The following is a 25185-nucleotide window of genomic DNA, read 5'->3' on the forward strand; positions in this document are numbered from 1 at the left end:
GCAAACCGCGCACTTGCTTGAATCATCTCCCTCCTTTCCTTCTTGAGTTGGATTTTATTAGTAAGAGTTTCATTTGCAAAGAGAAAAAATGATTTGGGGAACTCTCGAGGGCTCTGCAGAAGAGGCGGTATCTGAGATGCGCAGGGCCCGAGACGGAGGACACCTCGCGGGGGTTGGGTTCCAATAGGGCAAATCTGCGTCTCTGCGGGCGCTCCGGCCCCTTGGCCTCACCCGCCAAAAACTTCATTTCCCAGGATGCCAAGGGGCGGGGCCGGCCGGAAGGCTGCGTGCCCTCCGCGGGGCATGATGGGGGAATTGGAGATTTCCATCATGGCGGCTTCCATTTCGGGCTACACCTTCAGCGCTGTGTGTTTCCACAGCGCCAACAGCAACGCTGACCACGTAGGTGCCGGGCCCCCCGCCGCGGCCGCTGGAGCCTCCAGCCTCCGTCCCGGGCCGGCGCCTGCGGCCAAGCTGGAACCGCTCGCGGCTCACCCCCTGGGCTCCCGGGCTGGCCCGAGGGGCAGGTGACCCGGGCGGCTCCCGCCCCCGGCGAGCTCCTGCTACCCTGGGCTCCTTCGCCCCTGGGATGGATGGGCCCCCTCATTCGGTGCCTGCCACCTCCTGGCCCTCTCAGGACAGCCGTCTTGTTTTTAGCAAAGCTGTCTCGGTTGGCAGCCAGCAGTGTCTGGAGTCGCTTAGTGGAAACCGAGCTCCTGCCCCTCCCTGAGAGGCTTCTAGACTTGCGAGGAGCTCCCGGGGTCGGCAGAGAGCGGAGAGACCGAGCTTTAGTCTGGGAACCGAGGCACCCTGCCCCGCCCGCCGGTCTCACAGGTTGTTGTGGGGTGCGACGAGGGAAAGAAACCATGGCTGTCACTATTCATACTCGTTAGATACGTTCGTGTGTTTTCTTCGCCTCGATGGAAAATGGAGAATGTAAACAGGAGTGTTTAGGTGTAGGGTCTGTTTGCCTTGAAGTTGCATATTTAGTTCCTTGGCGAATGTTCTAAAACCACGGCGCTCGTCGCAGCGAAATAGGGAAATGACAGGCCTACGTATGAGTGATCGGAAATGCATAGGCTTCGGAGCTCCCCGAGAGCAAAGCTTGTCTGCTTCAATGTCTTTATTTCGCGAATTGTCTTTTTAATGTCATTCGCCTGGATGGAAGTTTCTTTGTGAAACTAGGTAACTTTTATCTTTACATATGTAATCTGTCCACCAAATTGAGGGGTTATTTGAAAAGATGTCAATAGTGAATTATTCAAATTTATTTAATAAGTGTGTGGGGGGGGTTGTGGTTGTCATTACAAAGCAAAATGATACACTGCAGAATAAGGAACTGGGTTTGGTTTCATGTCTGCAATCTTAGCCTCCATTAGTAAAAACTGATCACACAGAGAGGTGATTCTGTTAGTAAGTTGGGTATCATGAAATTATTGTACTTTTCATCTCTTCGATGTTGATAGTGGAGATAGGAATACACATGGGTGTTTCCAGAGTTAGCTCACGTCTCTGGACACTAAGGCCTGTGATACTATAGGCAGCTATTTGATAATGTAATGAAGTTCCATATATAGTTGGTTTGTGATACTCCTGATGTCCTTAGAAGTATAAAATACGGTTTCAGCAATGCTTCTTAACATCTGTAGCTCTTGGACTACCTAGTAATATCACAGTTTTTGCAGAAGGCAAGACTATTGTTAAGAATAAGTTACCTCTTGGATAGATGTTCTACAAACAGCAGTGACATGGCCATGTTACTTAGATTGTTATTAATTTAATTCGAGAAATATTCCCTTATATCTGTGCTTTGCCAGACATGGTGCTAGACTTTGTGGAAGTCTTTGCCATGATATGGAAGTATGTCTCCAAATAGTTTGCAACTTTATTTCACATGGCCATAGCTGTTTATGTTAACCTTGCCACGATTATATATGCAGACTACTTTAATTTCGATTTTATACATTTTAAAGTTGAGGAATCAAAAACTTGCTTTTGTAGTGCATTCTTGTTTTGTCCAGGAAAGAAATTAGTTTAAAATCACTCATTCTGTAGAGCTGAGGTGAGCAAGCATTTTCTGTAAAGGGCCAAATAGTAAATGTTTTAGGTTTTGTGAGCCAGTCTCTGTAGCAACTACTCAATTCTGCTGTTGGATGAAGACAGCAGCCAAAGACAATAAATAAATTAGGGTGAATGTTTCCAATAAAACTTTAGTTATGGACTCTGAAATTTGAATTTCATATAATTTTCACATCATGAACTATTCCTATTTTTTATTTTTTTCAACCATTTAAAAGTAGAACCTATTCTTAACTTGTCGGCTGTACGCTAACAGGCATGAAGCTAGATTGAACCCACATACCACAGTTTGCCTCCTTCCTCTATAAAGTAACAGTGGCTCAGATAACCCCGACCAGTAGATAATAAACATTCATTTTATACTTGGCTTTGGAATGTCTTGATGTCACTGTTGACTTTTTCAATCTGAGGACTATGATAGAGTTTCCAGGTAAGATACAGGGTACTCAATTAAATGTGAATTTCAGATAAATGGGAAGTAATTTTTTAGTGGCAGTATATCCTAAATATTACATAAAAAATTGTTCATTGTTTATCTGAAATTCACACTTAACTGAGTAGCCTGTATTTTTATTTTCTAACTCTGGCAGTCCTAGACTGTGGAACACTAAGGATCTGTAGATACATTCTTAAGTGTGAAGTTCTATAGAAATTTAACTTTTCTTCATTTTAATTTTTATCAATTTGTTACAAAGACAGAGCTTCTCTTTTGTAGCGAGAGCTCATAACTGAAAGACTTGTATGGAATAAAAGTCACTGTGTCTCAAACCAGTAGTCATGAACACTCCTTTAGGTTTGAGAGAAAAAAATTTTTTTAACGTTTTAATTTATTTTGAGTGAGAGCACATGTGCATGCATCCATTGTGCAGAGGGGGGCAGAGAGAGAGAGGGAGAGAGAGAATCCCAAGCAGGCTCCTCACTGTCAGTGCAGAGAGCCATGCGGTGCTCCGTCCCACGAACTGTGAGATCATGACCTGAGCCGAAATCAAGAATCGGATGCTCAACCCACTGAGCCACCCAGGTGCTTGAGAGAAAATTTTTTAGAGGGGATCTGTATATTACTTAAGTTTGAGAAATACCCTGTACATGATGATTTGGGATTTTAGGACACTCCCCTAATTCAACACAAAAACTATGCTGTAAAGCATCTATCTCTCCCTCCTCACCTCCACAGATTCCAACTGGAAATATATTTTTTTTAATGTTTATTTTTGAGAGGGAGAGAGAGAGAGTGAGTGGTGGGGAAGGGCAGAGAGGGGAGACAGAATCCCAAGCAGGTTCCGTGCTGTCAGCCCACAGCCCAACGCAGGGTTCGAACCCACAAATCATGAGATCATGCATGATCTGAGCTGAAATCCAGAGTCGGATGCTCAACTGGTTGAGCCATCCAGGCTCCCCTCAACTGGGAATATTTTTAAACTAGGAAATTCCTTTAATTGACTTGAAGGGTTAGCCTAGAATAGAAAGGTATGTAGTACAAGGGCATCGTTTCGGAGCACCTGGGTGGCTCAGTCGGTTAAGCGTCTGACTTCAGCTCAGGTCATTATCTCATGGCTCGTGGGTTCGAACCCCACATCGGGCTCTTTGCTATCAGCTCGGAGCCCGTGTCAGATCCTCTGTCTCTCTCTCTCTACCCCGTGCTCTCCTTCTCTTTCTGCCCCTCCCCTGCTCTCTCTCTAAATAAATACATAAAACATTTGAAAAAGGGGGGGGCATTGTTTCAACAAATATCCTCAACCAGTATTTATTGAGCACCTCCAGTGTGTTAGGCTGGGCACTGTGCTGGGTGCTGAGGTATAGCAGTGAGCAAACACAGAGTCCCTGCTCTCATGGAGCTTACATTTTAGTAGGTGTAGGCATTTCTTTGTTAATACAAGGATGTACTATGGCGGATAGTGAGAAGACTGAGAAGAAAAAGAATGCAGGGGACAGGAGACAGAGTGTGTGACAGTCCCTGTTTCCGTTACATTGGCCATCTAATAAGGTGCCATCTGAGTAAAGAGCCAAACAGACCGGGGCGCCCGGGTGGCTCAGTCGGTTAAGTGTCCAACTCTCGATTTCGGCTCAGGTCGTGATCTCATGTTTGGTGAGTTCAAGCCCCATGTCGGCTCCACGCTAACAGTGCGGAGCCTGTTAGGGATTCTCTCCCCGCCCCCCCCCCCCCCCCCCCGCACCCTTTCTGCCCCTCCCATACATCCTCTCTCTCTCTCTCTCTCTCTCTCTCTCTCTCACAGAATAAATATACTTTAAAAAAAAAAAAAAGCAAAATGGAGGAAGGAGTAAGCACATGGCTCTTCCGGAAGGGCGATTGCAGAACAGCCTATTAGTTCACCCTCTTAGGAAAGTTATTGTGACAGCCAGTGAATGTTCTCCAACTGTGCCTGTGCTGAGCATGGCAGCAAGTACACAGTAGGTTATGTGCCGAGTGACCCAGGATTTCCCGTTCTCCCAAGGTGTAAGGAAACAAACCTCCGTGTTTATTAAGGAAAAATATTCGTGCGAATGATAAATTTATTTGCTGAAATCCTCATTTCCCACAGCCCGTACAAGAGCAATTCGTTGTGCTTTGTGTTAAACTTCTTCATCCTTTTATCATTAACGGTGCTTTTAAAACAATGAAATAAATTGTATGCCGTTTCCAGAAAACAACCTTGGAATATTTCTGCTTCCTGAGCTTTTTTGATATTGGTTATTACACTCAGTAGGATTTAAGAAATGAATTCACTCTACTTATTTTTGCTTCAAAAAAAAAAAGCAGGTTTTTTTTTTTCTTAAGGGATTAAAGTATTTCATCGTGTATGGAATCCTTTTTTCAAACAATCCAGTTAATCGATATATCTCAGATTGCTTTAGTCTTCCTTGTGGGTTTATAGAAGAGTAGTTTCTTTGGCAAGCTTTTTGGATTATTGTTAAAAATTGTTACAAAATTATAATGCCCTCCATTCCTTTTAATTCCAGTAAAAAATCATCTTTATGTTTAGTCTGCGACTATTTTCTCTGATTACTTTTAGGAAGGATTTCTGCTGGGAGAGGTAAGACAAGAGGAAACCTTTAGCATCAGTGACTCACAAATCAGCAACACAGAATTTCTGCAAGTAATCGGTAAGTGAGTTTATCACTGAGCTTAGAGATACTTTTTCTGTATCAGTGCTGTTTGTTTCGTTCTTTGGCCCTTTCCCGATTTTAATCTGAAAGATTAAAGGCACATAGAAGACCATTAAAATCACAACACAAATCACTTGCACCGATAACTGGTAGGGAATGTTTTATAAGTCAGTGTGGACTTGCAGCGTGTGACTCTATGTGTAGGAAGCCTTGCAAAGCTGTCTCTTACTAACTGGTCTTTTACTGAAGTGCTGTGTGCTATTTCGCTTGATTGTCTCTTTGAAACCACAGCGAATCCCAAGTTTGCGGCTCCGGCTATTCCCCATTGTCAGCCTCCCCGCGTACTGGAACGAATGGATCTGTTGGGCTGGTGCTTCCTGGAAGGATCTGGCAACAGTGTTCACACTTGTTTACACGAGCAGTTTGCTGAATGGAAGCAGCTTTCTTTCTTTTCTTTTTTTTTTAAACTTTTAAAATGTTTATTTTTGAGAGACGAGCAGGCAGAGGCAGAGAGAGAGGGAAACAGAGAATCCGAAACAGGCTCCAGGTCCGAGCTGTCAGCACAGAGCCCAACGCGGGGCTTGAACTCATGAACAGTGAGATTGTGACCTGAGCCAAAGTTGGACGCTTATCCGACTGAACCACCCAGGTGCCCCTCGAAACAGCTTTCTGAAGAACAACCCAGTCGATTTGGGGGCGATTGCTGAGGAAGTTGAAGAGCATTTATAGATGCGCCCACCCTCTTTGCATCAGCCCCCCTTTTAAAAAAAATTTTTTTAATGTTTATTTATTTCTGAGACAGAGACAGAGCATGAGTGGGGGAGGGGCAGAGAGAGAGAGGGGGACACAGAATCAGAAGCGGGCTCCAGGCTCCGAGCTGTCAGCACAGAGCCCGACGTGGGGCTCAAGCTCACAACCATGAGATCATCACCCGAGCCAAAGTCGGTCACTCAACCGACTGAGCCACCCAGGCGCCCCAAGCCCCTTTTTGATAACTAGGGATCAAACTGCACCTCAAGCATGTCACCAAACAGCATGTCCTGATGCTCAGAACCCAGCAGGGGACATTTCACTTCTGCGGCCAACATCTGTTGACTATTGCGTGTGAGGCACGTGCCACACAGCGAGGGGGATATCCAGATGCATCTCTTGCTGCCAGGAGTGTGGGGAGGAGAAGACAAGTAAGCAGAGATACCAGACAAAGCACAAGATGGGTACTGTAAGAAAGGAACAGAGACGAGCCCCTAAGTGGAAAAGGAAAACCTGCTCGTGGGGAAAATCAGTAATGGAGACATGAAGGAGGTGAACTCAGGGCTAGTGGGCAGTGCATTCAGGGGAACCCAGAGCAAGGAGTGCATAAAATATACAGGGAATCTGGCCTGTTTCTACACAATTAAAATACAGAATGTGTGAAGGGGACTGGTTGCTGGTTTGAAATCTTGCTGGAAGGTTAGGTTATGTTGGGGCCACATCAGCAATTTCAAGCCTGTTCTGAAAGCCTTCTAGTACATGGGTTGGGAGGCCGGGATGAGGACTGGAGGTGGGGGGGGGAGGCGGTTAGGATTGTGGGGGCGGGGACAAGAAATAGTTAATTTCCTCAAGGACCAAACCTATAAAACCTACTCCCCACAACAATGACTTACTAGAAATTCTTTTTAACGCTTACTCATTTTTGAGAGACAGAGACAGAATGCAAGCGGGAGGGGCAGAGAGAGAGGGAGACACAGAATCCCAAGCAGGCTCCAGGCTCCAAGCTGTCAGCACAGAGCCCGACGCGGGGCTCAAACCCACCAACTGTGAGATAATGAGCTGAGCCAAAGCCGAACGCTTAACCGACGGAGCCATCCAGGTGCCCCAATAATGACTTATTATAAAGACTTGATATATGGGATGTAGCCCTTCTTTCACTGAGATTTTGTTTTTGTTTTGCTTAACTCTTTAAAATTCTGCGATAGAGACTTTGGTTTCGTTGGACATGTGTGCAGTTTTATTGTTTGCACTTGGATTTTCAAAAACGAATTTGGTATTTGAAGGTTAAAATGCCAGAGTTAACTGACAGCAAACCATGCAAGAAAGAGCTCTCTTACCTGGCGTGCTCACCAAAGCAGCATTTCTGATGAATATTCTGGCTATTTATTTATTTTTAAAGAAATAGAATGGGAAAATAATTCCAATTCTACAGTTTAATGCGGTGTATCTGCTTTATAAGCCTTCGGGTTCTCGCAGTAAGTACGTTTCCATGGTATTGTAAATACGGAGAAGTACCGATTGATAGAGTGTCCCAGTTAATACAGCACCATGACAACCATCTTTTGCTGTACAACGTTTAGCTTATTAGCTGTATTCATTTCATTGTTTGAGACAGATTATGGATCTTATGGGCAAAGCGTTTGCTGGTATTCTCTTAAAAGTATTGTTATCATTGGAATAGTTTTCTTTTAAAAAGGAATACATGTTAGAAATATAAACCGGGGACTCTGGAAAATCTGGGTGGGAAGGGCAAACGTTAGCTGAAGTGCCATGAGTAGTGTTTCAGACCAGTGGTGTAAAGAATTCCTGGCACAGCTTAACCTCCAGAACGAGATGTTCTAAATAAAATGAAGTGACCAAAGTTGGTATTTGCTGCACATGTCTGAATCCATGTACAGATCCCTTTATCTTTCCCTCTGTAATAAGGACTTCATAAAGAATGCTACGTTCAGAACACGAGGTGTCGCGTTTTGTGTTGATTACATATTAATTTTAAAGGCTGTGCTAATTCGCTTTAAAATCTTTATTTTTGGGAGAGAGAGAGAGAGACACACACACACACACACACACACACACACACACACAGCATGAGAGGGGGAGGGGCAGAGAGAGAGGGAGACACAGAATCCGAAGCAGGCTCCAGGCGTTGAGCTGTCAGCACAGAGCCTGACACGGGGCTCGAACTCACCGACTGCGAGATCATGACCTGAACCGAACTCGGACACCCAACCGGCCGAGCCACCCAGGCGCCCCAGTGCTAACTCACTTTAAATAGAGCTGTCCACCCTTTGTTCTAGGAAGGGGAGGGAGCAGACCACCACCCAAGGGCTTCCTTGGTTAATGAAGTGATGCCACTGCAGTTACTGGAAAGGTTGGGAGTAGTGGAACTGAGTCACCCCCAGAAGGAGAAGCAGAGGTAGGACGATCGATTGGCGGGAACAGCCGAAGGTCCGGGGGTAGCGAACTTCTAAGGAAATGAGTGAAGAGACGCCCTGCACGTGTAAAGAGGAGTCTTGACCACACGGATGAGCTTAGAGGCACGGCAGACTCTGGGACCGCAAGCAAGGCTGCCCTGCTTCTGCCTGTTTTCAGAGGCCTACCTATCAGCCAGCGTGCCAGCCAGCTTCCGGGTCATCTGCGGCTTTATCGCGTTTCAGGCTTTCACCCAGTCTTCTCCATGGAGCGCTTAGGCCTTGCAAAAAATCTTCTAAGAGAAAGATTCAGCTTCCTTTAGCAAATGCCACACGATATCTAGGACATATCTTTAGTGTGCTTCTAATCCCAGTTGTAAACCATGACAAGTCTGCTGGGCAGTTGATGACAACAATGTGTATTTGGGGTTCAGAACTGACTCGAGGGGGTTTCTGAAAATACCCTTTAAAGTAGAAGGTGAGTTTTTTCTCTTTTTCCTGAACTCTAATTTTTAAAGTTTTTGCTACAAATGTTCCACGTTCTAATCGCATCACCAGTAGTATCTGAAATAACGTAGGATGGTGTAATGTATTATGCTCGGTGATGAAAGAGAGAACGATTTCTAGATGAAGGTTTCTTATTTGCACCACTTCGTCCACAGCTACGTGAGGCGATGAACTGATCTTCCCAGTGGGGGAACTGCATTCGTGCGCATGTTCTGGCAGCGTTAACATTAGGACAGAAGCTAATGGACACAGTCCCATGTCCTCCAGGGTCATGGTTTCATTTTAATTGCGTTAAAATTGTAGCCTGGAACTCTGTGCCTGTGGCTTTTTAAACAACAGGTGATTAGCCTCTGTCCAGAAGAATGTTATTAATAGAATTGAATGGTTAATTAGTCTCATGGTCTTGTAAAGCAACCCAGACCCCAAGCCCCCTGATGAGCTTGAAGAAATTGTTCACTCTGGTTAATCCCAGCAATAGTTCCAGAAGCCATTAGGATCTGCCTTCTAAATGACTGTTTCCCTTGGTGCTGACCGTCTTTGAAAGGGTTAACAGGCCTCCAGAGTCTCCTCCTCCCTTCCCCCTCAAAACACCTGGCCCAAGTTGTCCTGAGCCCATTAGTGGGTTATTGATGGGGGGGGGGGGGGGGTAGGCCCTCCTCTCCCCAAGCTGTCCTCACTGCGCTCACACACTTTGATTAAATGCTTCCAGTCAGTTGTTACTTTTTCCTCTTATGCTTTGTTTAACTAGGTGAGATTGAATGAGGGCACACAATAGCTGCGTGTTCTGAATAAAAGCTTTCAGATGTGTGCCTCTCGTTCGTGGACAGATGGAAACAGAACTTGTTCTCCAGTTGACTTTGTACTGAGAATGTGTCCCTGAGTTGAAGTGTTAAGAAGGCACACTGCCTTCACTAGTACCTACTAGGGAGAGGAAAGCTGTCTTTTTATTCAAGATTTTAGTTAAGAAAACAAAGAAAAATCCTGGGCTATTTGATACTTGCCTGTATCTTACCAGATTAACTGAGATGTGTTTTTTTTCTTTCTAATTACAGAAATCCATAATCATCAGCCTTGTTCAAAACTTTTTAGGTAAGCCACATTCTTTGTCACTTTTAGTCCTCATTAAAATATTAATTGATAAAAACTAGTGAATTTCGGGGCGCCCAGGTGGCTCAGTTGGTGAAGCACCCAACTCTTGATTTCGGCTCAGGTCACGATCTCACAGTTTGTGAGACTGAGGTCCTCATCAGGCTCTGCGATGACAGCGTGGAGCCTGCTTGGGATTCTCTCTCTCCCTCTCAAAATAAATTTAAAAAATTTTTTAATTTTCTCTCTCTCTCTCAAAAATAAATTAAAAAAAAAAAGAACTGGAATTAAAAAAAAAACTGATGAATTTAGGTCTGTAGCTGATTGTGGCTATAAAGTCACACGTAAAACTGAGGGCATCCAAATTCACTTGTTTGTGAACGAACACCTATGTGTTTGGGGCACTGTGTTAGGTTAGGGAAAGGGGAGGGATGGTATAAATCTTGGCCTCAGTGGTTTACAATGAAAGCCTGCTCCGGCACCCTCCCAAGGACTGTTCGGCCCCAGAGCAGGAAGTTAAGGATCACGTATGGATAAAATAACTTAAGGGGTGTTTTTTTTTTAATTTTTTTTTTTTCAACGTTTATTTATTTTTGGGACAGAGAGAGACAGAGCATGAACTGGGGAGGGGCAGAGAGAGAGGGAGACACAGAATCGGAAACAGGCTCCAGGCTCTGAGCCATCAGCCCAGAGCCTGACGCGGGGCTCGAACTCGCGGACCGCGAGATCGTGACCTGGCTGAAGTCGGACGCTCAACCGACTGCGCCACCCAGGCGCCCCAAAGGGGTGTTTTTAAGAAGAATAAAAAATGTTCAGTGTTCAACTTTATGAGGAAAGGAAAGGAAACACGGAACCTTCATTTTGCGTGTATATAAGTTAATATACACCGGTTGCATACTAAGACCAACTAAAGGACAGAAAGGAAGAAATGGGAGGGCACCGTTCAGAAGGGAGGGAGCAAATGACAGGGGTGGAGGGCAAGAGAGAAAAGTGCCAGTGTCCTCTATGCACCACGCTTCTCCGCAGACTCCCATCGCACCTCTGCCTGCTCTCTCAGCCCCAGACCCCTCCACCCGATGGTTGCCGTGATGGCTCCAACTCAGTGTTTCTTAACCCCCACCCCTGAGGGTGTGTTCTACCTTCCCAGAAGCCAGTACCTCCCTTTTAGAGCTGCCCACGCTAGTGCAATTCAGCGTTCTCGGTCAGCGCTCCCTTCTCTAACACCTGCCCACCCCTCGTGCCTAGCCGTTCTTGCTGTATGTCCCCCGCTCTCACCCTGACCCCTGTCTCGTTCTCAGCTGGCCCAAACACCCAGCCCCTTGCACCCAAGAACTCCTGGGGACCCCTCCCTCAGCCCCCCACCACACACACGCCCACCCATTGAGGATTTCAGAGGCTTGCCCTCATGCAAGATGGCTACCTGTGGACAAAGCCTGAAAGCAGCCAAAAACCTCATCACTTTCATATTTTACACGTAATTGGAAGAGGAGTGGGAAGCAAAGCAAGCAATTCATCTGAGAAGAATCTCAGAGCACACGACGTGATTCGGGCCCTGGTCCTCACATTCCCTGTGTTTGGTCCATGAAAGTATCCGATTTGGCCCTGATTCTGCAAAGCTCTGCTAGCCTTCCTGAGGAGTTCCTTAAAATGCTGTCAGTAAGATTGTACCAGAACAAGGATTTAACTTAAGTCTGCTTTAAAATTTTATTTATTTATTTATTTTATGTAGTCTACACCCGACGTGGGTGAGAACAACAGACTCACACTCCTCCAACTGAGCCAGCCAGGCACCCCAGGATTTAAGTTTAAATCATAGACCTATAATTCTTGGAGCTGAAAGAAACCTTAGAAATCTATGTCTACTCCCTGTTTCCGGAAAGGGAAATGGAGACCACATGGGTTAAGTGACTCACCCGAGATCATAAAATGAGAAGCAGCATGGCAGGAGCTGGTTTCTCCTGACTTCCAGTTCCGTGGCTTTGTTTTTGTTTTTACTCTTTTTTTTTTTTTTTTAACTTTTAAAATGTTTTATTTATTTTTGAGAGAGAGAGAGAGAGAGACAGAAAGACCGAGTACGAGTGGGGGAGGGGCAGAGAGAGAGGGAGACAGAATCCATGACGCAGGCTCCGGGCTCTGAGCTGTCAGCACAGACAGCTCAGGTGGGGCTCGAACCTGTGAACCACAAGATCATGACCTGAGCTGGTCAGCCACTTAACCGACTGACCCACCCAAGCGCCCCTGTTTTTACTCTTTCTTGAACTTCTCACTGCTTTATAAGGCCTGGGCTTGTGGTGGTGGGAGGAAGGCGGAGGGACGGCATTCCTGAAAGCACAGCCAGTGGTGGAAAGGCCCACGCATCATCGTGCCTGGCTGCCCACCACAGGATCCGGGTCAGGTAGGTCTACTTGAGGGTCGGACCTGGCTTCAAATCTCAGTTCTTCCATCTGCCAGCTCTACGGTTGGAGGCAAATCGCTTACCCTGAGTCTCTCTATCTACAAAAATGGGAATAGAACTCGGAACACGTTGGGCTGTGCTAATACCTACCTACTCACCAGTATTGAGGCAAGAATGAAATGAAATAACACGAGAAATCAGCCAAACATTTAACAGATGTTCGTCTCCCTTCTGCACTTCTCAGAAAAGGAGCTCTTGTGTCCCCCTCCCCCCCCCCAAGTAATTGATACTTAGAAACAAGGAAACCACACGTTTCATAATTACTTGCTATCAGTACCTCCCACGTGTGGAAGTAATACAATTTCATCAGTCTCTTGAGTATTCTTTGATGCAAAAGATACCTTCTATCATCAGAAAGCATTGAGATAGATTTCTCTGTATATCTGTTGAAGACAAGCAGTTCTATCTCTATTACCAACTTTTGGGATTCAGTGACCCATAGTCGCACGAGGCTAAGCGTATTCGTGTCAAAATACTACACAGTTTTAATAAAATATATTTTCTCTTTAAAAAAAACAGTTTTTATGACTATGCAAGCAAAGTTAACGAAGAGAGTTTGGACAGGATTCTTAAAGATCGGAGAAAGGTATGTTCTATTTCTTGCTTAGTCTGATTTGGAAATCCCTCTTTGTCTTATCATCTAAACTTAAAACCAGAAAGGAATGTAAAATGAGGCAATGTGGTTTGTCATTAATGTGTGAGAGTTCTGTTGACTTCAGTAGATTTTAAAGGTAAATCGCACGTGTGAGATAATGTTTCTAACATATCAATAGAAAAAGATTGAGATATTTATAGTATGATTCTATTATGTAAAACTCCAAGGGGGGGGGGAATTATACTTCAGAGAGTTAAAAATAGTTGAGTTGATTCTGGATGGTTCTAATTTTCCATTTTGTAATTTTTGAAATAATTTTGCAAATATCTTCTATACATGCATTAATTTTATAATCAGGAAAAATGTTTCTAAAAAATGTAAGTCATAATTAAACGTCTTTGGGTATATTATTCTTTCAAGTTCAGTTAACATTGAACATAGATGTTTTTCCAAAAGGTCATGTTTTTATTATTTCTGTCAACATATGCATATCGTGTTCTGATTATGTGGTAAGCAAGCCTGAATAGAATTACAATTGGGGGGCACTTGGGTGGCTCGGTCGGTTGAGCTTCTGACTCTTGATTTTGGCTCAGATCATGTTCCCAGGGTCGTGGGATCGAGCCCCATGTAAGACTCCACACTCAGCTGCTTAAGATTCTCTCTCTCTCTCTCTCTCTCTCTCTCTCTCTCCCTCTCCCTCTCTCTCCCTCTCTCTCCCTCCCCCTCCCTCCCCCTCCCTCTGTTGCTCTCCCCTGCTTGTGCACTCTCTTTCTAAAAAAAAAAAAAAAAGATGGGGCACATGGGTGGCTCGGTGGGTTAAGTGTCTGACTTCAGCTCAGGTCATGATCTCACGGTTCATGAGTTTGAGCCCCGAATCAGTATCTCTGCTGTCAGCACAGACCTCGCTTTGGATCCTCTGTCCCCCTCTCTTTCTGCCCCTCCCCCACTTGCTCTCTGTCTCTCTCCAAATAAATAAACTTGAAAAAAAAAATTGAAAATGAGCCAGTTTTATTGCTGCAGCGTTGTCTGATAATCTCATTTCTAATTTACTCTGTTGTACCATGTGTAGGTTTTACTTTTTTCCCTTGACATTTTTTATTCCAGGAAAATAGATTTTTTTTATTAAACTATCACTTGAGGGAAAAAAGTTAATAAAAGTTTCCAATTTGTCAAACAGAAAACAAAATGCCTTTGTCTAGAAGCATGTATCACGAAAAAGCTTTCAAAGGATCACTCCTGGTTACAAAGAGCCAGCACTGTGGGGACTTGGCCCCCGAGGTGTCTGACGAAGGCCATCGGGGGTAAGAGGGCAGGCAGAGTAGGTCAGCAGCCTTCCCATCTACTGCTGCCTCAGTAGCGCTGCCAGTTGGAAAGGCAGAAAGAAAAGCAGGGAAGATAAAAGGAAGAATGGGAAGGCTGGAAGAAAGGACGGACAGCTTCGCGGATGATGGCGAGCTCAGGAGGTGCTCAGTCTTGGTGGAGTCTGACCCCATCGTCCGTCCACCTGGGGAAGGGAGTTAGAGCAGCCGCAGGCATCACGGTCCTGCTCTCTTGTTTTCAGTGACCTGCCCAAGAGCACGTATGCCGGAATCTCTCGGCAGCCCATCCTTTCCTCTCCTGACTACCAACCTACCTCCTCATTCCATTTATTTTCGCATTTTAGACACCGAACTTTTATTTTTCTTAATTTTTTTTTTAATGTTTTTATTTATTTTTGAGACAGAGAAAGACAGAGCATGAGCAGGGGAGGGGCAGAGAGAGAGGGAGACAGAGAATCGGAAGCAGGCTCCAGGCTCCGAGCTGTCAGCACAGAGCCCGGCGCAGGGCTCGAACTCACGAACTGTGAGATCATGACCTGAGCTGAAGTCGGACGCTTATTTGACTGAGCCACCCGGGTGCCCCTCCTGCTTATTTTTTAAGTAATCTCTACACCCTGCGTGGGGCTCAAACTCATGACCCTGAGATCAAGAGTTGCACGCTCCACCGACGGAGCCAGCTGGGCGCCCCAGTGACAGACTTTTAAATATGCAGTTTCACCTCTATGAATCTGGCCCAAGTAAACATTTGCATCCAGGCACAAGGATACGAAAAGCTGGCATTATTGAACATTTAACTCTGTGTCAGGCCGTGTTGTAAGCGCTTTGCCTGTACTGGAACAGTCTCAGGAGGTACATTGCTATAGTTCTCATCCCCACTGTACAATTGAGGCAACTAAGGGTAACTTGCTGAAGGTTGCCAGCAAGTAATGCCGGAGCCAAGGCTTGAACTGAGCAGTCTGGCCTCTGAATCCACATACGAGGATGTTTGTTGCACCTTTACTTAATAGTGAGGGTTTTGAAAGCAATCCAACCAGTGGGAACTGGTTAAGTATATTGTGCCAGCACCTCTGTACTGTGGGATATGAAGCAGCCATTAGAAAGAATGAGGGAAGTTCTCATGTGATGACCTAGAAAGATCTTCAAGTTGTGTTACGTGAAAAAAGTAGTGTTCTAATTTGAGCCTATTTGATATAGAGACAAAAATCTGAGCAAGTAGTTGGATGTACAGAAAACAATCTGGAAGAAAGGCAACCAAACTTAAAAGTATTTACTTCGGGAAGGGAGAGTGGGGTGATGCTGCTGCTGGGGGGGGGGGGGACTTTGTAAGATATATGTGTACGTATATATATGCCTATTTTTAAGTTTATTTTGAGAAAGAGAGAGCATGTGGGTGCACATGTATGCTGGTGCATGAGCAGGGGGAGGGGCAGAGAGAGAGGGAGACACAGAATCCGAAGCAGGCTCCAGGCTCTGAGCTGTCAGCACAGAGCCTGACGTGGGGCCTGATCCCATGAACCGTGAGATCATGACCTGAGCCAAAGTCGGACGCTCAACCGACTGAGCCACCCAGGTGCCCCTAAAAAAAAATGTTTTTGTTTTTTTAGAGAGAGAGAATGTGCGAGTGGGGAGAGGGGCAGAGGGAGAGAGAGAATCTTAAGCAGGCTCCACACTCAGCATGGACCCTGACATAAGGCTCAATCCCACGACCCTGGGATCATGACCTGAGCCAAAATCCAGAGTCAGAGGCTCAACCAGCTGAGCCACCCAGGCACCTCATACTATAAACTCTTTAAGAATTCTTGTAAAAAATGGGGCCCCTGGGTGGCTCAGTCATTTGAGCATCCGACTTGGGCTCAGGTCATGATCTCATAGTTTGTGGGTTCAAGCCCCACATCCAGCTCTGTGCTGACAGCTCAGAGCCTGGAGCCTGCTTCAGATCTGTCACTGTCTTTCTCTGCCCCTCCCCTGCTCACTCACTGTCTCTCTCTCTCTCTCTCCTCCTCTCTCTCTCAAATATAAATAAACATTAAAAAATAAAAAAGAATTCCTTTCAAAAATCCAAATTTCTAGTGCGAGAGCAACGATGACATATAATATTTGATGACTGAAAACTTTATAGTTGATTCTAGTTTGAGCCTCACCCCCCCGGAAAGGTACAAAATTGCATTGCCACCTCGAAACAGTTATTGTACTACCTACAAAGGTACATCTAAAACATTAGGCTTGGGGGCGCCTGGGTGGCTCAGTCAGCGAAGTATCTGACTTCGGCTCAGGTCATAATCTCGCGGTTCACAGTTCGTGAGTTCGAGCCCCGCGTCGGGCTCTGTGCCGACAGCTCAGTGCCTGGAGCCTGCTTCAGATTCTGTGTCTCCGTCTCTCTCTGCCCCTCCCTCTCTCGTGCTCTGTCTTTCTCTGTCTCTCAAAAATAAATAAATGTTTTAAAAAAATTTTAAACGAACCATTAGGCTTAAAAATACATGTGTACTTTAAACAGTGTCTAACATAGAAAATATTTTTCTATCTAATAATAACTCTTTAAGAAAGTGCTGATAGAATCTCTTCAAAAATTGCCTCTTTGGTAGACAGGCTTCAGGTCTAATATTTAATTGAAAAATTCTAAGAATTGAACAAAAGTTTAGTAAGTTGAACTCACATAAAATAAACATACAGTAATTTTAAAAGTTCTCAGGTTCCTAGTTTTCCATTAAAAAATACAAGCCAATGGGGCGCCTGGGTGGCTCAGTCGGTTGGGTGTCTAACTTCGGCTCAGGTCATGATCTCACGGTCTGTGAGTTCGAGCCCCATGTTGGGCTCTGGGCTGACAGCTCAGAGCCTGGAGCCTGCTTCGGATTCTGTGTCTCCCTCTCTCTCTGACCCTTCCCCGTTCATGCTCTGTCTCTCTCTGTCTCAAAAATAAATAAACGTTAAAAAAAGATTAAAAAAAAATACAAGCCAATAAAGATTTTTGTCACAACAGAAACTAATACGTGAAATATATTAGGAATATGTTTACAAAAGAGTATGCGGCTCTCAAGTATAGGAAGTCCACAACATTGCTGAAACGTGTTTTGGTGGTAGGCTTGAGATAGAGGCTGAGGTTTGTGCTCTGAGAATCCCCCAGCAGGTGCAGTGTGGACATCCGTGGCAGCGTGCGGAATCACTGTCCTGGCAGAATCCATCTCGTGTTTACAAAGTTCCCACGAGCCTCAGGGTTTTGGCTAAGGCCAAAACAGCAAGCGAGAGGAGGGTTTCTCCCTTCTGGACTATCTGCCCTGCAGTAGATAACGATAAACATAACTGCCACCCTAGTATCATCGTAAGGCCAAAAGGCGCATGGCGTGAAAGTGACAAGTGTGCCCAGGACTGGGGATGATAGATAGCTTTGGCTCCAAAAAATGTAAGTGAATGTCTAGTTGAGAGCAGAGCGGGAAGTCTTTGTGAAAAGTTGTCTATAAAACTTCAGAAATAATGTTGTAGGGAAAGATGTCCACACTTTTTCCTCACGGCCCAAACATAATTGTCAAAAAATGGGCTTTTTAGTATCAGTGAAGCAGTTTCTCAGTAGTCTTGCAGCTAGCTTGTTAAGCTCTAAAAGGTAGAATCCTAAATGTCACTAGTGTGGATTAATTGGGCATCTCATCTTTCATTGACCAGAATGACGGGTCATCTTTTTAGCAAATATCAAATGAATAAGTATATTACTATCAGTTGAAATCCAAAATAAATGTGTAAAGCTCCCCGCTTCTCAGAAAATACAAATGGAGGGGCGCCTGGGTGGCTCGGTCAGTTGAGCATCCGACTTTGGCTCAGGTCACGATCTCGAGTTCATGAGTTTGAGCCCCGCGTCAGGCTCTGTGCTGACAGCTCAGAACCTGGGGCTTGCTTCAGATTCTGTGTCTCCCTCTCTCTGACCCTCCCCCGTTCGTGCTCTTTCTCTCTCGAAAATAAATAAAAATTTAAAAAAAATTTGAAAACAAAACCCAAATGGAATAAAACAATTGGAATCATTAGTGAAAAGCATTAGTGCTCACCCAGTAGCCCCTTGCAAGATTCTGTTCATCAGTGAGTGTTTCTTGGGAGCCACCAATGTGCTGGCACCGCTCAGGCCTTTGCAGGGGTGCGGGGGGAGTAGAGACCCCCAGAGGCGCTAACTCTAGTATTACTCGTCATACTCCTGAAGCTCGCGGTGCAATATGGCGTGTTCTCAGGCACCAGTAGCTCCAGAAAGGTGATGATTTTTCTTACCCAGTTTTTTTTTTTAAATTTTTTTTTTTCAACGTTTATTTATTTTTGGGACAGAGAGAGACAGAGCATGAACGGGGGAGGGGCAGAGAGAGAGGGAGACACAGAGTCGGAAACAGGCTCCAGGCTCTGAGCCATCAGCCCAGAGCCCGACGCGGGGCTCGAACTCACAGACCGCGAGATCGTGACCTGGCTGAAGTCGGACGCTTAACTGACTGCGCCACCCAGGCGCCCCACCCAGTTTTTTTTTAAGTGCTTTTTACTTTGTAATGACCACTGTCATGTGACCAGTTTGGAACTGTACAGTTACCGTTATACAGTGGAGAAGACAGGCAGACAGTCTCCCCATCTTAGGTGTCACTCCTTAGCTCCGCGACTTTGGACAAAACCTATTTTATAAGATTTAACGTTGTCAGAAAATGTTTGGGTTTTATTTTTGTTTAAAGAACATCAGAATTGGGGCGCCTGGGTGACTCAGTTAAGCGTCCGACTCTTGATTTTAACTTGGGTCATGATCTCGCAGTTTGTGAGATTGAGCCCCACGTTGGGCTCTGTGCTGACATTGTGGAGCCTGCTTGGGATTCTGTCTCTGTCTCTGCCTCTGCCCCTCTCCCACTTGTGTGCACTCTCTCTTTCTCTCAAAATAAATAAATAAACATTTTTTAAAAAAAAGAGTATCAGGGGACACCTGGGTGGTTCAGTTGGTTAAGCGTCCGACTTTGGCTCAGGCCATGACCTCACAGTTCGTGGGTTCGAGCCCTGTGTCGGTCTCTGTGCTGATAGCTCAGAGCCTGGGGCCTGCTTTGGTTTCTGTGTGTCTCTCTCTGTCCCTCCTCCACTCAAGCTCTCTGTCTCTCTCTCAAAATAAATAATCATTAAAATATATATATATATTTCTTAAAAAAAAAAAGCAGAATGAGTTGCTTTTATTGGAAGTTAGGCTTTATATAGTCAGTAATAAGTCCACGAGGGCAGGAACTATTTCTTTGTTCCCTGTAGTTCCTTGCATGTGATATAAACCCAGTGGAGAAAACATTACTCACCTGCCAGAGTTGTGATAATTAGTGAAAATATTTGTAATACAGCTATCTGGGGGCTGGGCACAGGGGTTCAGCAAAGGTTGGTTCATTTCCTTCCTACATGAAAGTTCCAAAACATAATCGAAATTTACTATTAATTTTAAAATGACACTAACAAGGGCGTCTGGGTGGCTCTGCTGGTTGAACCTCTGACTTCAGCTCAGGTCGTGATCTCATGGTTTGTGGGTTCAAACCCCGCATTGGGCTTACTACCGTCAGCGGGAAGCCTGCTTTGGATCCTCTGTCTGCCTCTCTCTCTGCCCCTCCCACACTCGTGCTCTCTCTGCCTCAAAAATAAACAAACATTAGAAAAAAAGTGATGCGACAATAAATTTCATATTAAAAATAAATAAATAAGTAATAAACATTAAAAATAAGAAAATGTTAAAAAAAAAGAAAAAAAGTGATGCTAACAATTTTTAATTACCTTTACTTCTTAAATCAGGATTTTCACTTAAATTGTATGTTTCAAAGAAAGAGGCTATATGAAGGTTATTCTTCTGATAGAGTTAAGTATTTCCACAACAGAGATGTTCAAACGTTAGTGTGTATAAGAAAAAACTCAAGGAATTGTTTTAAATTTATATTCCTGGTTCTACCCTTGGATGTTCTGATTCTGCAGGTTTGGTAGGGCCCAGGAGCAGTTGATTAAGCTCACGGGTGTCTAGGAGATCATATTACAAGAAATATTCTTCCAGAGAGCATAACAGTCGAATTTGCTTAGACAGTTGAGTTATCCCATAGTTAGAGCTGACGAAGCTAAACTCGTTAAATCATTGTATTGAGGTATAATTGACATACAGTGAGCTGCACATATTTAGAGTACACACTTCAATAAGTTTTGAAATATTCATACACCCATGAAACCTTCAGCATAACATCATGAACATATCCCTGCAAAATCTCCTTCTGTCCTTTTTTTAAAAGTTTATATATATGTATATTTATAATCTTTAACTCAAGTATAATTAATATATAGTATTGTATTTGTTTCAGGTTTACAAATGATTCAACAATTCTGTACGTTACTCAGTGCTCCTCATGATAAACATACTCTTAATCCTTCGTCTGTTTCACTCATTTCCCCACCTCCCTCCCTCTGGCAACCACCAGTTTGTTCTCTGTAGTTAAGAGTCTGTTTTTCGTTTTTGTTGATCGCTTTTTGCTTTGTTCATTTGTTTCCTAAATTCCACGGATGAGGAAAACATACAATATTTGTCTTTCTCTGACTGACCTATTTCACGCAGCATTAAACCCTCTAGATGCATCCATGTTGGTGCAAATGGTAAGATTTCATTCTTTCTTATACCTAATACTCCATCGTGTATATTACCATATCTTCTTTATCCATTCTTCTATGGATGGACACTTGAGCTGCTTCCATATCTTGGTTATTGTAATTAATGCTGCAATAAACACAGGGGTGTGTACATCTTTTCAAATTAGTGTTTTTGTTTTCTTTGAGTAAATGCCCAGTAGCAGAATTACTGGATCATACGGTAATTTTATTTTTAATTCTTTGAGGAACCTCCGTACTGTTTCCCACCACGGCTGTACCAGTTTGCATTCCCACCAGCAGTGCACGAGAGTTCCTTTCTATGCACATCCTCACCAACATTTGTTGTTTCTTGTGGGTTTTTTGTTTTTTGTTTTTTTAGCTGTTCTGACAGGTGTGAGTCGATATCTCCTTGTGGTTTTGATTTGCATTTCCCTGATGATTAGTGATGTTGAGCATCTTTTCATGTGTCTGTTAGCCATCTGTATGCCTTCTTTACAAAAAAAGGTCTGTTCATGTCCTCTGCCCATTTTTAAATTGGATTATTTGGTTTTCTGGTGTTGAGTTGTAGGAGTTCTTTATATATTTTGGATATTAACCCCATATTGGATACATCATTTGCAAATGTCTTCTCCCATTCAGTAGGTTGTCTTTTAGTTTTGTTGATTATTTCCCTTGCTGCACAGAAGCTTTTTATTTTGATGTAGTCCCAATAGTTTATTGTTGCTTTCGTTTCCCTTGCCAGAGGAGGCATATCTAGAAAAATGTTTCTCACGTCAAAAGATTGCCGCCTGTGTTTTCTTCTAGGAATCTTGTTTGTTTATTCATTCACCTATTGATGAACAATTGGGTTATTTCTGGTTTTGAGCTATTGCACGTAAAGCTGCTATGAACGCGTTTACAGGTGTTTGTATCGATATGTTCAGAATTAAATTCATAAGATTTCATGCAAGTTTTAATACCTTTCTTCCTTCTGTTTTCATTGCAGAAAGTTATTGGATGGTACAGATTCCGGCGAAACACACAGCAGCAGATGTCATACAGAGAGCAGGTGATCCATAAGCAGCTCACCCGCATCCTTGGGGTGCCCGACCTCGTCTTCCTTCTCTTCAGCTTCATCTCTACCGCCAACAATTCCACTCATGCTTTAGAATATGTTCTCTTTAGGCCAAATCGAAGGTAAAGAAAGAATTCCCACCAGACTCGTAAACAGTAAAGATGTTGTGCAAATGATTGAGATTTATGACTTTGACAATGTGCATATTATTGCATCTTTAAAGAAAAGCTTTTGGGGCGCCTGGGGGGCTCAGTCGGTTAAGCCTCCGACTTTGGCTCAGGTCATGATCTCACAGTTCATGTGTTCGAGCCCCACGTCGGGCTCTGCATTGACAGCTCAGAGCCTGGAGCCTGCTTCAGACTCTGTGTCTCCCTCTCTCTCTGCCCCTCCTATGCTCATGCTCTGCCTCTGTCTCTTACTCAAAAATAAACAAATAAACATTAAAAAAAAAAAGAGCTTTTATAATTCTCTTTCAGCTAGCTTTCTTTGTAATGAGAGAAGGTATTTTCCTGTCAGTTGTATAAATTAAAATTGTTTTTGAGTCAAGAAGCATTAGCAAGATATGTTAATTATGCATAAATTCTTATAGGAATAAATAGCTGGAAATCATCATTTGCTTCTCCATAATCCATTATGTAGAAATACAGTTTTACTGCTCTGGAAGCCTGTAATTTTAAAACCGATTTCAAAGAGAAAATTGTAAAATTGATCCACCTACTGGTTAATGAGGGTTTTGCATTGTGAACTTATGAAAGCAAAAAAAAAAAAAAAAAAAAAAAAAAATCATGATTATGATCTCTATCTGTAAATAACAGAAAGGTTTCTTTCTGGAAATTCACTTGTAAACTATATTACATGAACATTAGTGAAAATAATTGTTATTAATAAAAAAAATTTTTTTTTTAGTGTTTTTATTTATATTTGAGAGAGAGACCGAGCTTGAGCGGGGGAGGGGCAGAGAGACGGAGACAGAATCTGAAGCAGGCTCCAGGCTCTGAGCTGTCAGGACAGAGCCGGACGTGGGGCTCAAACCCACAAGCAGTGGGATCATGACCTGAGCCGAAGTCGGATACTTAACCAACTGAGTCACCCAGGCGCCCCTAAATGTTTATTTATTTTTGAGAGAGAGAGAGCACGTGCAGGGAAGGGCAGAAAGAGGGAGACAGAGGATCCGAAGCCGACTCCTTGCTGACAGCAGGGAGCCCAGTGTAGGGCTCGAACTCACGATCGTGAGCTCATGACTTGAGCCAAAATCGGACGCTTGACCGACTGAGCTACTTACCCAGGTGCCCTTTGTGAAAACAATTATTAATTGTTAAATAGCCGTTTGCAAGATTTCATTAAGTAATCAGTGGGTATTTCCTGAGCTCTTAACAACAACCTCAGCGCTCTGCCAGTTGCTGTGGGGATGCAAAGGAGGTATGAGACGGGACCTCTGCTCTCAAGGAGTTTACAGTCGAGTTTCTACCAGTTCATATGTCCTTGGGTTGTAAAAATAGGTGCTCCGTGAGACCTTCTGGTAGTTCATCGGTGCCGAGACTCCCAACTCCTACTGCCAGGACCCATGGTTCAAGCAGAGCAGCGCCTTTGACATGGTCTTTCTCCATGCTTCCGCAGGTATAATCAAAGGATATCCCTTGCTATCCCCAATCTAGGCAATACTAGCCAGCAAGAGTACAAAGTTTCTTCAGTGCCAAATACTTCTCAGAGTTACGCCAAAGTTATCAAAGAGCATGGGTAAGTTGAAAGTAAAATGGAAGTGTTTTCCTTTCTTCCGTGAACAGTGTTTAACAGATTCATGGCGACAGGCGAGATCAAGCTTGATGTGATTGAAGTGGAAAAATGCAGCTAGGTCATCCTCTAGCCCACCACCGCCACGTGTCAGAATTTCATGCTTAGCGAAAAGATAGTTTACCTTCACCAGTACTTTTGTTTTTAAACATTTGCCCCAGTTGTTTGTTGTTGTTTTTTTTGCAATCGATAATAAAAGTTTTGAAAGAGTATGCATATTTCTGAGGTTCCAGAGCTAAATGTGGTCACTGAAAAATGGGTAGCGTTTTATTACTTTTCAAGTTGTCTTGGTAACATGGGTGCTTTTTTTGTTCTCTTCTGTGATTCTAGTGGCATGGGCATTGCTGCTGAGACAGTCACTTGGCACTGTAGCATTTACGTAATGAATTGAGGCGGAAGTGATAGGAAAATGCCTTTGTGGTCGTGATAATTTTGTGACGTCTTTTTCCTGTCTTCTAGTACTGACTTTTTTGACAAGGATGGAGTCATGAAAGACATCAGGGCGATTTATCAGGTGTATAATGCACTTCAGGAGAAAGTGCAGGTAACTCTCTATTTACTAGTTTTTTATCTTATTCATAACGCCCAAGTGCTTTTAATTCTACTTTAATTTTTAATCATCTCCCAACTGACAAATGAATCATGGTCCAAAAGTCAGAATGTGCTTTCCCCAAATAGTATCAGATGTGTGGGGTAGTTACTCACGTCAGCCTACAAAAGGCCGTCTCATTATGCGCCTGAAAAGCAGAGAGTCTGAAGTACAGTATTAGTATTACTAGTTTAAATACTTCTGACCCCGTTTATAACAGTGTTTTCTTTGGGGAAATACATTCCACGTTTAAAGGATTGCTGAGAACACAGCTGTCTCCATCAGGACACTCGGAGTTGGGACCGCATCAAAGGGCGCCCGTGACCGGTACAGCCCTGCTCCTTCTCTCCGGTTCACTCGCTTTGCCCCCAGCTGCCTCCATCGAGTGGGAGGATCTCCCTGGAGCCTGTTCATTCCTAGTCATTCATGCAACAAGTATTTATGGAAACATCTCCTACAAGCCAGTGATTGAGCTAGGTGCTAACAGTACTTTCCCACGATCTTTTCATCATCCCCAGTGTGTTCCTAGGAGTAATTTGCTCTGAACCCTAAGGACCAAAGAGGCTCTGAGAACAAGAGGGGAAGTGGTGTGGCTGAAGAAGCTCTCCCAGACCTGGAGAAAGCCTAGCTTTGAGGAAGAAGCCCCAAGGAATAGCGAGGGGAGTGCAGGCAGCTACCGAGAAAGAGGGAAGCACACTGATCGGCTGGGGGCCAAAGCAGAAAGCACACACGACGCAGTGTCCAGCGTTAGCGTTCCAGAGTAGGGTCCCGGCCCACCTAGCAGCACAGGGAGCTTTATACAGGCTCGCTGGTGACCGGCCTACTTTCTGGCAGTTTCTGGTAT

At 44.1% G+C, this 25185-nt stretch overlaps 1 protein-coding gene across 1 annotated transcript in view; it reads left to right on the forward strand.

Moving 5' to 3' along the window:
* Positions 1-303: 303 nt before the first annotated feature.
* Positions 304-25185, forward strand: part of ABRAXAS2 (abraxas 2, BRISC complex subunit) — a 31275-nt gene continuing 6393 nt past the window's right edge. The window contains exons 1-7 of the mRNA XM_047825791.1: positions 304-402; positions 5091-5181; positions 9905-9941; positions 12913-12979; positions 21893-22083; positions 23579-23698; positions 24212-24296. Coding sequence (XP_047681747.1) covers positions 304-402; positions 5091-5181; positions 9905-9941; positions 12913-12979; positions 21893-22083; positions 23579-23698; positions 24212-24296 — 690 coding nt within the window. The remainder of the gene's footprint in view (positions 403-5090; positions 5182-9904; positions 9942-12912; positions 12980-21892; positions 22084-23578; positions 23699-24211; positions 24297-25185) is intronic.

Source organism: Prionailurus viverrinus, chromosome D2 (genome assembly GCF_022837055.1).
Source record: "Prionailurus viverrinus isolate Anna chromosome D2, UM_Priviv_1.0, whole genome shotgun sequence".
In the NCBI taxonomy this organism is placed as follows: domain Eukaryota; kingdom Metazoa; phylum Chordata; class Mammalia; order Carnivora; family Felidae; genus Prionailurus; species Prionailurus viverrinus.